At 47.5% G+C, this 14962-nt stretch overlaps 1 protein-coding gene across 1 annotated transcript; it reads left to right on the top strand.

Annotated features, from left to right (window-relative positions):
* Positions 1-3775: 3775 nt before the first annotated feature.
* Positions 3776-10085, top strand: LOC120679113 (uncharacterized protein At1g66480-like; the record flags this gene model as incomplete). The annotated part of the gene is made up of 3 exons (XM_039960631.1): positions 3776-4652; positions 9801-9926; positions 10032-10085. Coding segments are annotated over exons 1-3 (876 nt in total), but the record flags the coding sequence as incomplete, so codon positions are not given.
* Between the last annotated feature and the right edge of the window lie 4877 nt (positions 10086-14962).

Here is a 14962-nt window from a genome sequence, read left to right as displayed (position 1 = left end):
GGAGAACAGTATGTCCCTATTTTCATTTGAGTTGACTGTACATGCAGTTTTGCTTCTGCTTCAAGAGAACTCTTCCAATCATTGCATCATGCAGATGTACCTCTTGTCTCTTGACCTTCTACTGCCCACACTACTACTACCACCTTGAGTCTGTTGTACACTATCATGACGAGTCCGTTGAAACTTATGCCTCTCTCGATCGAAAAGGAGTTGAACCCATACGGTACAGTTGGTATAATTAAGACGGCCTGAGAAATTTGTCCGAATGTCTAACAACCATCACCTAAGTGACCGACGAAAATTACACAAAAAGATGATCAGCAGTTCAGCAAAAGGCGACTGAAATTGTGCGAAAAAATTCGCAGGACCAGAGCACAGCTGTGTATTCATGGCCATTCTCCTCTAAAATGCAGCTCGCAAAATGTTCAGGTCTAGCATAACAAGCCTTTATTTCCACCTAGTCGTATAACATAGGAGTCCGAATTCCGAAACAAACAAACAAACAAACAAAGAAGAAAGAAAGAAACTGAGCACCTACTGAACTCCCAAACCCTGACAAAACCTGCTCCCTGATTCCATAATCCTGCAACAGATTGTCAACTAGCAGCAAATGGCGAGGTGCTAGCGTGTCGCCTGACCTCATCACAGGCGAGTAAACTAATCTGGCAATCATCGCTAAAATCCAGTTGCCGTGCATGCAATGCAAGCGTTCAAGACAGAGTTGGCGCTAGCTTGGCCATTCCCTGTTTGATTATGAACAATCTCCCCAACGGATGGGGCCCTGTTTAACGGGTCGATAGGATCATAGGAATACTGACAATATAATTTTGCACGGAAGGATTGAAGTAGAGGTCGAGATGATGTTGTTGCTCGTGGACATGGACGTACGGGCATCACGGGCTTGCGCTCCCGTGACTCCTGGGCTCCTGTCTGCCTCGTCAGCAGGCTAAGCAACCATCTAAACCCGGTCGTCTAGATTTGGAAGTTACTCGTATGTTTACTACCCTACAAAACAGCCGTACGTGTCTAATTAGTGCACGAGCATGACGTGCTGTAGGCATCACCTCACTAATCTGAATCTGATGGCCCGCTTTAATCGAAAAGAAAATGCAGAAACTTCCAGAAGGAAAATGCTAAAACTTCAAAATTGTGAGCCACAAATATATGTCGGCTCCACTTCGGTGATTAGATGCACTACACTTTAAAATATGGGCAACCCTACATATGGGCAAAAAAAAAAAGGGCAACCCTACATATGTGATGACTGAACCACTGACAGAAAGGAACAGGTACAGATGCAAGGGAGACGCCGTCCTCTTGTTTCCATTCCAACCTGAAAACGCATCAGCTCGAGCTTCCCAGCAAGAGAGGGGGAACCTCGACAGGATTTAGACTGGCTGATCTCTCTCTCTCTCTCTCTCTCTCTCTCTCTCTCTCTCTCTCTCTCTCTCTCTCTCTCTCTCTCTCTCTCTCTCTCTCTCTCTCTCTCTCTATCTCTCTCTCTCTCTCCATTTGAGAAAGTCAAACCTAAATGCTACGGCGGTCAGCGCGCACCGGTGATGCGCGTCGCTGTTCATCAGTTAACTGTTACCGCAAATGCACGTTACGCTCAACGTGGGTGTCAACGTTGTTGTGATCCCAAGTTGCAGAGCGGTTCCTTCGCTAGTGGTGCATTGCACCGGCAAAATCCCCCGAAATCATGCACCAGCGCGCTGCAAATCCGGCTTTACCTCCCATTCCTCGCCTTAATTTATCCCTACTTTTCTTTGACCATGCAACCGGCGCTGCATATATAGGTTTATTTGTGTTTTTTTGTATGGTTTTTCGATTTGCTAATGTTGATCACGCAGGGTATGATGATTGGAAAGGGCGGAAGATGATGGCCGTTGTAGTGGTCAGGGTGCCCAATCCCGATCTCCGTGTGGCAACTAAACAAATCATTCTGGAAGGTCACTTGTGGTGAGAGGAAAGGTGAAATCGGGGCCCCGAACACTGAAAGCAAAAGAAAAGAAAAGTAAAGGAGCGGAAAAAGGATACTGTAATACAATTGACCATTTCATTTGTGTGCACATGGGTCTAAGGCACCATCATTCAGAATTCAGAGCGCCAGTACATACACAACGACCACCATTAGCACCAGTTCGAACGCCTACAATTCCATTAAATTTTTATATGGAAAAAAGGTTACATATAATATAACGTATCTCCCTACAAATTCAACCTGATAATGGACCACCTATCGCTCTTTCTCTGGGAAAAAAAAGTTACTAGGTGGTCATATTATTCCTCCAAGATGTTAGGTAAAGTTACTAAATTAGGCCTCCAGTGAGGAAAAAAAAAGGTTGGCGTTGAGGAACATAGAGCGAGGGCTTAGAATTAGCATTACCAAACGTTTAGAATTAATCTATCAAGAGATGCACATGTCCATGAATCAAGCATTAACTTGACATGGTCATAACTCCTAATTGGCTCGACCATAAACCGGACGACGACCAGTCTCATGTTCGAGCGGTAGGTGCTTACCAAATGGGAGGGAGGTCAGCCTTGTAGAGTAGTATTCCAGGCTCAATTGCGAGTTGCGACAAGATAAAATAAGAACACATCAATGTTCAATGCAGTATGTACTAGGAACTTTCTTTGTTTTTTTTTTTGGAAAAAACAAGGCAGGAACACAGCTTTATCATGTAAAGAGAGGAAAACATGTGAGTTTTACAAATGTTTCTCCTTTTATATTTATCTACTGATTAAACGCAGGATCAAATTGACCAGCTATATGCGCGAGCACACATGCTAACTTTACTTTTTAAATGCGAGCTAAACAGAATAGGAGTGAACTGCTGAACTATCTCATGATTCTCTGAAAAGAATTTTATGGGGTATCGATTTCTTAGAAGCCCTTAAGCATCTTTCAACCAGACAACCAAGCAACCCGGAGGAAATGATCAAGGCAAGCCACGCCAGCTTAAAATGGTCAAGCTTTCCATGATACCTGCAGCAGTAGTAGTAAACATCTCCTTATTCTAAAAAAAAAGTAGTAGTAGTAGTCAGTAAACATCATCTTCAGTCTTCAATTCGCGTGGTTAACCGGTCAAGAGTACTACCTGTGTGTATCTCTTGCTGAAAACCTGGAGAAAGAAATGGTCGGATCTAAAGACCAGTAGGATTGTACACACGCAGAGGAGAGGACTGACCAGCGCACGAACGCGCGGGAGAACCGGTATTTGCTCGAAATTTGCATCACTGGGTATGACCCGTCCAGGTGACATTTGAGCCCAGTGGGGAGCGAATTTTGCTCTTAAAAATATATCAAGCCTAGCCAAGTAGCTAGTAGTCTCGACCCAAAATATTGGCAATTTTCAGTAATATGCTATAATCAAATCTGCAGCATGCGAGAGTATATGTCTATTTTGCTACCACTAAAATGTACAGTAATGTACTTGTGGTGCTAGAACTTTTGTCCATCTAAGAAGGGAGTAACGCACGGGATTAATTATTGGAGCACATTGTACAAAATGTGGTACACACAATTAGCCGTCTCGTCGCAAATAAAAAGCAGTAGCAGCATTTTGAGTTTTATTGGCCTCTGTTACTATCCAGTACTCCTACTTTCGGCAAGCAGAACACCGAAATTGGACACACTGATCATCCCTGCACAATCATCCCAGCCAGCGGTGAGTGGTGACAAGCAGGACACGCTGGAGATTTGTTGGCACCAAACCAAACACGAGACACAGGCTCCAAGCGGCACCCGACAACCTTTATAACCTCCTCCTCGTCTCTCTTTCCCTCGCTCGCCTCACTCCTCCAGCCTCACGTACGCCAACCCCAATCTCCCAAGCTCCTCGCTAGCAACACCGTACCCCGCGCACACGCGCGCGCCAACACCCCCTCCCTCCCTCCCTCCCTCCCCAAGAAGCGAAACAAAACGTGCGTGTCTGCTATCGCGCCGCGCCGCCATGGGCAACGCTCTCGCCGGCCGGCGGCGCGCGGCCAAGGTGATGACGGTGGACGGCGCGACGTTCCGGTACAAGACCCCCGCCGCGGCGGGCGCCGCGCTGCGCGGCCACCCGGGCCACCAGCTGCTCGAGTCCGAGGAGGTGCGCCGCCTCGGCGTGCGCGCGCGGCCGCTCGACCGCGACGCGCCGCTCAAGCCCGGGAAGCTCTACTTCCTCGTCCAGATCCCGCGCAGCACCGGCGCCGCGGCGGCGGGCGGCGGCGGCGACGAGGACCCGCGCGCGCCGCGCAAGACGTGGTCGGGCGCGCTGCACGTGGGCGCCCGGGAGCGCCTCGAGAGCCTGATGCTGTCCCGGCGCACCGTGTCGGACGTGGCGTCCATCGTGCCGTCCTCGGCCGCGCGCCTCGCCGTGGCGGGCGCCCCCGCGGGGTCGCCGAAGCCGCCGCCGTCTGTGGAGGTGGGCGCGGACGGCGCCGTGCGGCTGCGGATGCGGCTGCCCAAGTCCGAGGTGGCGCGGCTGATGAAGGAGAGCCGGGACCCCGCGGAGGCCGCCGAGCTGATCATGCAGCTGTGCGTGGCAAGGGACCAGGGCGCCGCCGCGCAGCCGCCGCCGCCGGCGCTGGCGCGACCGCCGTGCTCCGCGCTGTCCTCCCGGAACGCGACGACGACGACAACGGGCACGGGCTTGAAGAAAGAGGTGAGCCGGCCGCACGCGCATCGCCGCCCCTCCTCCCGCCGTTTCCCTTTCCTCCAATCAATCACTCGTTTGTTTACGTCGCATCCTTTTCCAGTCCTTGAACGATAATTGGTACTAACAGTAGTAAGTAGTACTATAGTAGGCTAGTATCTACTTGCTGTGCAGCATGCTGCAACTACTCCTCCGAGTTCTAGCCTTAAACAAGCTTTTGTTGAATACTATTAGGGATGTCCAACTCTCACCTCTAGGCTGCTGCTAGCAAAAGGTGATTGCTGATTACCATGAGGGTCCAAATTAAACCATTCGATCACTGTCGGCACGAATCTTAAAGCGCAACCTTGCCAAGCAAAACGGCCCAAACATGTAAACGCTGACACGCATCACAATCGTAAAACATACTATTGCCACGAAAAAAGCTGTACTAGCTTAAGCACAAAGCCCACACTTTCTCGTGGGTTCGGTGCTAAGCGCCTGTCCGGGGAGGCGACAAGACAACCGGCCGCCGGGATCTCAGAATCTCACTCAGCTCCAGTCCCGTGCGACTTTGATCCAAACGAATCCCTATACCCCCTAGTGCCCAAATGAACAGGCCACTGAACATACGAGAAGCCGGCCCGGGCTAGATATTTGTCCCCGGAGGAGCAGCGGCGCCGGTGATCTGATCTGAATCGCGTGGGCGGGCGATCATGGCGTCTCTGATCCCGTGGCGGGCTCGCGCGCGCCCGCCCGCCTTTTTGGGGGCTCTCGGGGGCGTGCGCGTGTGGGCACTCGCGGCTCGCTCCCCGCCTCTACCTTTCCATGCCACTCTCCCTGCCTTGCTTTGCTTGCTCCGTAGGATCGGGAGCGCGGCGGCACCTCGCGCGCTCCGGCCGGCACGATCCGCATCGCCCCCGCGCGCGCTCACGTGGTGTGCCCGCGCAGCAAGGCGGCGACTGCCACGGAACCTTCCTAGGCCGCCTTCCCCGCGCATGACGGAGCAGGAGCCTGTACGACTAGGAGCAGGAGGAGGAGGGGGAGGTTGGCGCAAGGCGACGCTGCAGGACAGCGAACGATAGAGTACGCAGCGGCATCTCACGCCTGTGCTGTTCTGCACGTTAGCGATCAAGCATTGTGTTTTTTTTGTTTCCTAAAAAAAGATTAGTACGGACTACTCCTGATTAAACGGCTCACAGCGCACGGTGCGTGTCAGGCTCAGGCCGGGCATGCATGTGATCCGGCCGAGCTCCGAGGGGGCGTCTCTCTCTCTCTGGACCGCAGGCTCACAAACTAAAGGCCACACATTAACTAAGGGCGAGGCAGGTTTTGGTCAGTCAGATCATCAAGTCGGTCTGAGTTAAGTATTATCCCTTGTTGCAGAAAAAAAAAAGGAAGCAAAATCTCAGCTCAAGGTTGGTTAGTTCGTCGAGGAAAAAAAACAAGGATTGGTTTCGGTATTAGGTGCTCACTTGCCCGTGGTCCTGCGCTCCCTAACAAATCCGGAACAGGACACACTCCCGGCCTTCGACTCGTCACTAGCCGGGCGCGTAGCTTGCTAATGGCTCCACGTCACGAGAGGGCGAGCCGGCGAGGGCGAACACGCGCCCGGCTGATCGGCCGTGCATGTGCCAAAGATTCCGTGTGGGTTAGACTAATTAACTAACAACCGCGCGCTGTACCAAGGCCCCGCGGTGACCGAGACGGCCCCGTGCGCCTACTGTTTGGAGGGAATAGGAAACCCGTTTATTATGATGGGTGGAGGGTTGACCTGGCTCCCTAGGACTGATACTGATCCCCTCTCGTGACGTTTGCAGACGTAGGCATGCCATCATATTCTTCGGTCTCGGGGTTGCATATTTTTCCGAATAAAAGACCGTGCATGAGCATGACGAAAATCATTTGGTAAATACGTTTGTCTGGAATTGTGATCACCAGGTAGTAGTAACTAGCTGGGAGTAGCTAATATATATGAATGAGCTATGGCGGTTAAAAAAAAATCAATATTAGTACTACGACTGCCTCCAGTCAAGAATGCATGCTTGACGACGTTCAGACAAGCAGTTGCAGTAGGAACTTATTAGTAGCTAATTTGGTGTTTATGAAACGTCATGCACTTTTTTTTATCGGAGGGAGGGCTGCTGGGCTAGTGGTGGTTAAAACAGCACGTGCAGTGCACTATTGGCCAAGGCAGTGAGAGAAAGGGGAGCTAGTGTATATCACGGGGCCCTAATGGAGTTGATAGGAGCAATAACGTAATGAACTGACTAGTTTTAATCTACCCAAGTTGTGGTGACGATCAATCCTCAAGGAACAGAGTTTTGTCCTTCTAACGTTCACTGTCCCCTGAAGTCGTCCAAATCGTTATTGTCCGGACTGGCTGAGGACAATAATCACGTTAACCACAGCTATTTGCTTTTCCTGGTAGTAGTACAAAAAAAGAGAGAGGGCGGGGAGAGTATACGGCAGCCCAATATAGTGGTCCGGTTCACAACGCGTTCCTTTCAAGCGAAACCGCTCCAACGACCCATCCCAATCGCTCCGGCTTCGCCAGATTCAACCAGCGATGCCTTCTATTTGCATTGCGCTCTGTTTGTTATACATCACTGTTCATCTGAATTCGCATTGTGAATTTGGTCTCCTCCTCCGGCCCCTTTTGCAGAAGCGGACGAGGTTCGTGGCGGTTCCGGACGAGATCATCGGATGACACGGCGGGGAAGAATCGTCAGAGCCTAGTCTTGTTTTGCCTTTCATCTTGCGTTTTAATTTCTCCTTCTAGTCGCCGATCGGTCTCTTCGGCAAAGAGAGGGCTAGAGGAGTTGACGGGGCTTTGGAACATGAGAAGCTGCTCATCCGACACCTATGGCTTCCTATCTGATCTCCCCAGCAATTCCTCAAGTCTTTTTAAGTCTTATTATACTAGGCAATCTCAAAAAAAAAGTACATATAGTATTAGTATAGTAGTTAATTAGGAAGCAGGAAAACTAGCGGCAGTTTGTACTGTACTGTACTGGTGTGAGACATGACATCTGCAGTAGCAACCTTGATCGGACGATCAGTGTGAATGGATCACTGAATCAGAATGTACATATACAATTTACCTAATTAGAAAGATCTTCCTCGCTTCACCTCTCCTTTCCGGTGCGCTTGCGTATATATATGCGACTGTTTTGCCTCATCTTGCGCTTGCCTTTGCCCCTTCGCACCGGGATGGTTTGCAATAAGGGGCGGCGCCAGTAACAGCGACGGCGCCGGCTTTGCTTTTGGCCGCGGCGGTGATGGGTCGACCCGAGAGCTGATGATGGGCACTGCTACTGCGGCGACGCCGGCGCGTCAGCGTCACGCCTCACGCGTGCGTACGAACGGGCACCACAGGTGGGCTTGTGGCGGCGCGTGCGGTGCGCCCATCGATCACCAACGGCCAACGAGGCCGGCCGGCGGCGTCTCCTGTCGTTTATCCGTCGCCGCTTCTGCCGTCGCCGTCGATGTCGCCGCCGGCTATCCTCATCTTTTTAGACAGGACTACTGCCGCCGCTGCACTGAGCCAACAAAGTCGGCAGTCGGCACCCGCTCAAAGATTTGCGGCTAGGAAAAGGTCGGCGACGCGTGAGTGGGCCTGTGGGGCGGGCTGAGGGGGGCGGCGCGTCGGCGCAAGCTCTGCGGCCCAGAAAAGAAACGACGAGACGCCCTGACTCCTGTTTGGCCCAGGCCGACAGAAGTGGGCGATGGGACAAGAGCGTGCGATTGCCTGTAGCTGCTAAGGATCACATTGGAAGCCACAATCAACAACATGGTGCTGCAAAAAAAAATCGATTGATAGGGGAAAATAATATTCACTCGAGTGATGGTTAGAAATTACGTTTTAGTTTTTATATAAACTCAGCTTTTCCAGAAACTGCATTAGAAGTTTACTATTTGTTTAAACTTTTAACTTTTCACGTTGAGAAACAGTTAGAAGGGCCCAAAGTTCTAAAGGGCGCCCTCTCGTGGCCTCGCAACTTCTGCAACTAACCGGCCCAAACCAATCTTACAAACTAATTCAACCAAACTGTTTCTCCAGCCCAACGGTTTCCCATTAGTATAGGCCGGTCATTGTTGACTTCTTGTGTACTTGTGTTTGTCGGCTTGTTGCATCGGCCGCCACTCTCCGCGTTTTTTTATTTTTATATTTTTGGAAAACATTTTTTACAGAAATATATTTTTAATATCACAATTTACAGTTTTGTACCCCTGCCGCCCAGCAGCAGGGACTTATATGTAAATTAAAAAAATTTATTTGTGCGGAAGCCCTGGCGGGAGCCTGCCGCCCCCCTGCCGCCCGGCAGGGGGGCGGCAGGCTCCCCCATCCTGTATAAAAGGTTTCTCTCCCCCCTCCCCCCTCATTTGCTTCCCACGACATCCAGAGAGCGGGAGGGAGAGAGGAGGGGTGAGGGAGGGAGTTGTAACGGCGAAGCCCTGCCGGATTTTGGATCCTAACCGCAGGTAATAAATATTTCTCAACTTTCTCGATCTAAATTTTTTGTATGTTTAATTCTATAATTAGTGTATGCAGCAGTAATTATATTTTAGCGATTTAGGTAATGTTTTTAATATAATTTAGGTAGAATTAAGATTAGTTTTTAGAAAAACCAATTAGATTTACCAACAAATTTTGTGGTATTGATTAGTTGTTTAATACGAGAAAAAATTTCGAGAAATAGTCAGAAATTGTAGAAAATATTAGAAAAGTATATGAAACATTCAGATAAATTGTAGAAAATGCAGAAAAATTTAGAAAATGTTAGAAAAATATATTTATAAAAATATATTGTAAAAAAATATAGGAAATACACGAAAATATTAGAAAAGTTTATGAAAATTTAAGATAAATTGTAGAAAATGCAGAAAAATTTAGAAAATGTTAGAAAAATATATTTAGAAAAATATATTGTACAAAAATTGTTGGAAATGCACGAAAATGCACGAAAATACATAATGTTCAACAACTCACACGGGGCCTATGTGGATAGGGTGCTTGTGCCTTACGCACTGGAGATCGCAGAGGCAGCTGTGGAGGAAATGCCTCAATACAGTTGGGGTGCAGCGGTACTTGCAGCCACGTACCGTGGCCTCTGCAAGGCATCGGTGCAAAATAAGCACAATGCAATTCTTACAGGATGTCCAATTCTGCTACAGCTTTGGTCATACGAGAGGATAGCAATTGGTCGCCCGCTTGTCGATCACTCACCATATGAGCTGGATATGTACGGTGACACCGAGGACGATAGGCCCACCATGGGGACTCTCTGGTACGCTCGTCAGGTACGGAAATGACTGCTACTCGTACTATTCTGTTGGCAATTCAGTTGCTTTGTTTTACCCTCTTTATATTTCTTATTTGTACATATTATTATTAAATTTGTGCAGAAGAGGTGGGCCCACGTACAGTCTCGTCGGGCCTATCCTGAATTTGTGGCTGAGTTTGATCGGTTGACACCTGAAGACGTCGTGTGGGAGCCCTACTCCGAGTTGGCTATAAACACTCGTGCACCGATCGGGATATCTTCGGTTTGCTTTCAGGACCAGGCCTTTTGGATGACAACTACAACGTTGGTGTACGACGTTTACATTGAGGCTCACTGCCCGGACAGAGTCAGGAGACAGTTCGGTCAAAGGCAGTTGTATCCTGTGCCGTCAGCATTGGATCGGGTCGAACGCCATGACCACAGGTAACAATTCATATACTATTTCAGTGACTATGCATTGTATAGTTAACTAATCATATTTGATTAAATTTTTTTCAATATTTAGTTTATCGAGGACTGGGCAACCCTTCTCCAACATGTGGGTGACAAGGGTGCAGCCTTGGGTCGATGGCTGGGACCAGGCAGAGGAGAACGTGGTGCTTGCGACCCCTGCACACACGGAGGCTTCGTACAGGGTGTACCTGAGCTGGTACCAGCCTCAGACTCGTTGCCGCTTGATATGTGCTGAAATGCAACCACAGCCGCATGTTGCGACAGCACAGGATGGGTACGCACGACATAGGGATGAGGCATTATCTGGAGCGGTGAGTCAAAGTTATCATCGCTTTTCAAATACTTTAGATTACAGTGTTAATGCCTTTCTTTTTCTTGCTTGCAGTTTGAAATGTGCAGGTTGATGGACTTATATGCCGGGGCGAATTTGATGAGGATTCGAGGGGGATCTATGATGGATAGGAATGAGCAAGAGTCGCCCTGGACCCGAGTTTCACAAAGAGCCCATTCCATGCTTGAAGCCTTTGGTAGCCGGACATCGTACGATGACTCGTACGGTTCGTCTCAAGCCTCGACCTCGTTTCCTTGTGGTCCCACACAGCAGCAGTCTTCCCAAGCACATTATTGGTCTCAGCAGCATTATCCAGGTACGTGAGGATACTTACTAACTTTCTACTTTGAAGCCAACAATTAATTCTCAGTCCATACAGGTGATGCACACCCACCTTACCAACTTCGCGGAGTGACTCAGTTTAGTACCATGGCACCAGCTGCAGGGATGTCATTTCAACCAACACAGGCACCACCACGACCTTTCGGTAGACATATAGTCAATATCTTAATTTCAATTAATTGTGGTATGAAGTCTAATTCCTTTTGTATTTACATATAGGATCACAACAGTTATATGATGATGGATCTTCTTCGTATTACCCTACGGCGACAGCAGAAGGAACGCAAGGTAAATACCTAATCTGTAGCCCGAATTTATCATGTGCTTCTTATTTCTATGAATATTTTAAATAATTTGAACGGTTTACAGGATTGCACCACCAGCTTCCTGATATGGGTCATTCTTCGTATCCACCACCACCAGGTACGTATGATGAATATATACCAAAATATATGACTTATAAGACGATGATTAAGATATCTTAATTGCTATTGTATATGGCCCACACAGGATACCTTGGAGGCGAACTTCGAAGATTGGAGTCGGTTATTTTCTACACCTAACCAGCAGGTCGATCCTACCTTCCAGACACCTATGGCCACCGGACGTCCAGGTAGAGACGTAGGGCCTCCAGAGCGGCACACCTACTCTACAGACCACGTCCACGCTCAGCGTAAAAGAGGTCGACATGGCCGGGGTGGCCGGGGTGGTTAGGAGGTGGTTCTAGCTGTTTCCGTATTTTTGTTATGGACATGTCGTCATGTTATACTTATTTCGTTCTCAGACATCACCTATTTCGTTCTCATTTGCGTATGTGTATGAATTGCTAACTTATACTTTTCATATTCATATACTTTACTAATGCTTTTTATTTCTATCCAAAATATCTAAAACCACATCTAATGGTCCAATTTGCGGGGAGGGGGAGCCTGCCGCCCCCCTGCCGGGCGGCAGGCCCCCTGCCGCCCGGCAGGGGGCGGCAGGCTCCCGCCGAGGGCTTCCGCGCAAATAATTTTTTTAATTTACATATAAGTCCCTGCCGGGCGGCAAGACCCCTGCCGCCCCCCTGCCGGGCAGTAGGGGTACAAAACTGTAATTTGTGATATTGAAAATATATTTCTGTAAAAAATATTTTCCAAAAATATAAAAATAAAAAAGACGCGCCACTCTCCTCCAGGCCTCCATCGCAGCTCAGCCTCAAATTGAGGGCCCATATTCGAGCAAGAGCCGGAGCACGACGGCCTGACACTCTGACAGCCCATCATCGGGTAGCCTGAAGCCCTGCACAAAAAAATATATTGAAGTTCCAACAGCCCGGTGATATTAAACCCCTCTGTATGAAGTACTCCCTCAATTCCATAAAAAATGCAATTTTACGTTTGAAAAAAAAATCTACAAAGAGTATAATTCTAGATGCTGTATCTCAACAACCTGCCTAATTAAATGATCAGATTTAATTGATAAAAAACTAATCGCATGTGACAAACAAATGAGAGCATAAGAGTTTTTTCATGCTACCTCTAATCTGTCTGAAAAAAATTAGAATTGCATTCTTCGTGGTACGAATAGAGTACTAGTATGTGAGGGGACAACATTTTGGAAATTAAGGAATTTGAGCACAGCAACTAACCATGGAGCGAAGAGGCCCTGAAAGATGCACGCATGGCTTATTAGAGCAACTCCAGCCCAAGCCCTCATTTAGGCCCCTACTCCATTTTTTAGGAGTTTAGAGGGAATTTCAACTCCAGCAAGATCTCCAAATGGGCTCTCATTTTACATAGACTCTCAATCTACAGTGGCAGGCCCCTAAAAAAAAGGAGGGCATGTTCCTCCCTCCCATCTCGCCGAGCCGCCGCAGGAGAGCCTGGTGTCAGACTCATCGCCGGACGGCTCGATCTGGGAGCTCGAGTCAGTTCCGGACATGTACCTGCTGAGGAAGAAGCCGCCGAAGCAGGGTAGGTCGGAGGCCACGTCGCCGTCGGCGCCGGCTGTAGCAGAACCGCCAGAATTAATCCAGTTAAAGTGCCTTAGCTATCATCTACACGCACTTCAACGGAGTAATCTGACAGTCTGTCGGGTAAAATCCCGATGACACCACTGTATTTCGGATCGAAACAACATACCTCACTCGAAGGTGAGCCCAGAGATTACAATAACCAAAATTTTACAATATAAACTTCAATAGTAAATGTTACTATAAACTGTGTTTGAAGATTTAAACAAGGTACCTCGGAAATTTGAAAGTAGATAAGTTCTTCAGAGTTTATAAACAGCGGAAAGAAAACGATATCTAGCGACGATACATGACATCATGATGAAGCTCGTACATGACGTCAATCTCACCAAGCATTCCAAAGATTTCCTGAAAACCAAGTTAAAAGCAAGACTGAGTATACTAATACTCAGCAAGGCTTACCCGACTAAAGGTATAACATCCCTTTAACTAGACATGTAAGGCTTGTGAAGGCTCTGGGTTTTCTTTTGATGAAAAGAAACAAAGAGTAGGTCCTTAATTCCAAGTTTTAGCTTTCAATTTCTAGTTGGATTAACAATTCTAGATTTGCACCTATCTATACAAATATGGTAGGAGAAATTATTTGCATCCAACAAGATTGAGTATCATCTTTGTTCCAGTTCTTACTCTATGTGGCAAAGAGATTAAACAGTCTCAATATCCATGAGAGGCGGAACAGTTCGAACCGAATTTCAATCCTTGCAAGGTAAAACCTAACACACACTTGGAGCACTGTTGAGTCACTCTCAAGCAACCGTTTGCTTCTCATTCCGGTTCATGGACAGGGCCACTCTCCCCGACTACAGCGAGCCGACCATCTCTGTAGCCGTGGATTGTTGCAACATATAATATATAACTTCCTATCTCTACAAGAGAATGGGCTAAAGTCCACTTGCCGGGCCGATCCGTTACTAGGCTTGCCGCTTACCCATAATTCACGGTATGTGGCTAGTACTTTCAAATGCTTAACCAATACTACCACACACTGCGGCCTTAACAAGTTTATCAACACAGACGGATTTCAAGATGAAGCTGGTAACCAAATTGGCCTATGGTCCTTATAGTTATCGCATAAAGTAAACAATCAACTCCTATGAAGCTCGCGAGTGACATGCAATCACTCGACTTTTACCAGTCCTATTAGCATAGCATCTATTCGGACTTAGATCTAGTGTTCAATCAATAGGTACTTAAAATTATGCATCTAAGGTTTTCATTCAACTCCAATAACATAAATGCACAAGTAAATAAATTGTATAATTTCAAAATAATAGGATTATGGACCGGGGCTTGCCTTTAATGATGTCTATAGAGTCAGTAAGCGTTAGTTCTTCCGAATTGAAGTTCGGGACTTCAGGTAATTCCGCAACATTGGTTTGAACTTCATGCAGTTCACTCTCGGACTTCGGATTCACGTTCAGGTCTTCGTTATCTTCTGTAATGTTGACTTGGACTTCAGAAGTATCCTCGTCTGGTTCCTAGAATAGTTCATACGTTCCGTCGACTAGCGATATCGTTTCTATATGCAATGCAGTACTCGAAATTAGTGAAGCGCTTAAGTATAATTTTCCTTCACTAAAAAGTTGTTATCCAATAAAGTAAACCTTTAAGATCAAGCTTAAAGTGTTACTTTACTGGGCAATCGTTTATAGAGTAGAAGTAAACACAAGGGATTCCATAAAATAACAAAACTAGTTACATTAGGAAACAGAGAGTGGTTTCATTCAAATCTAGGGTTGGAATTTCAAAGAAGTCAAACAACTTAGACCTTAAAGCAAACATGGCATGACCTTGCATCCAATTATTTTAACTTAAACTTGGCAAATATTGGTGGAGTAGTACTTTACAAAGATTAATCAACTAGAGCAACATGATTACATTCACATGGCAACCAAGATAGGGTTTATGTTTA

Source organism: Panicum virgatum, chromosome 2K, assembly GCF_016808335.1.
Source record: "Panicum virgatum strain AP13 chromosome 2K, P.virgatum_v5, whole genome shotgun sequence".
Classification (NCBI taxonomy): Eukaryota; Viridiplantae; Streptophyta; class Magnoliopsida; order Poales; family Poaceae; genus Panicum; species Panicum virgatum.
Note: the sequence above shows the minus strand (reverse complement) of the source record. Positions and strands in the feature narration are given on the sequence as shown.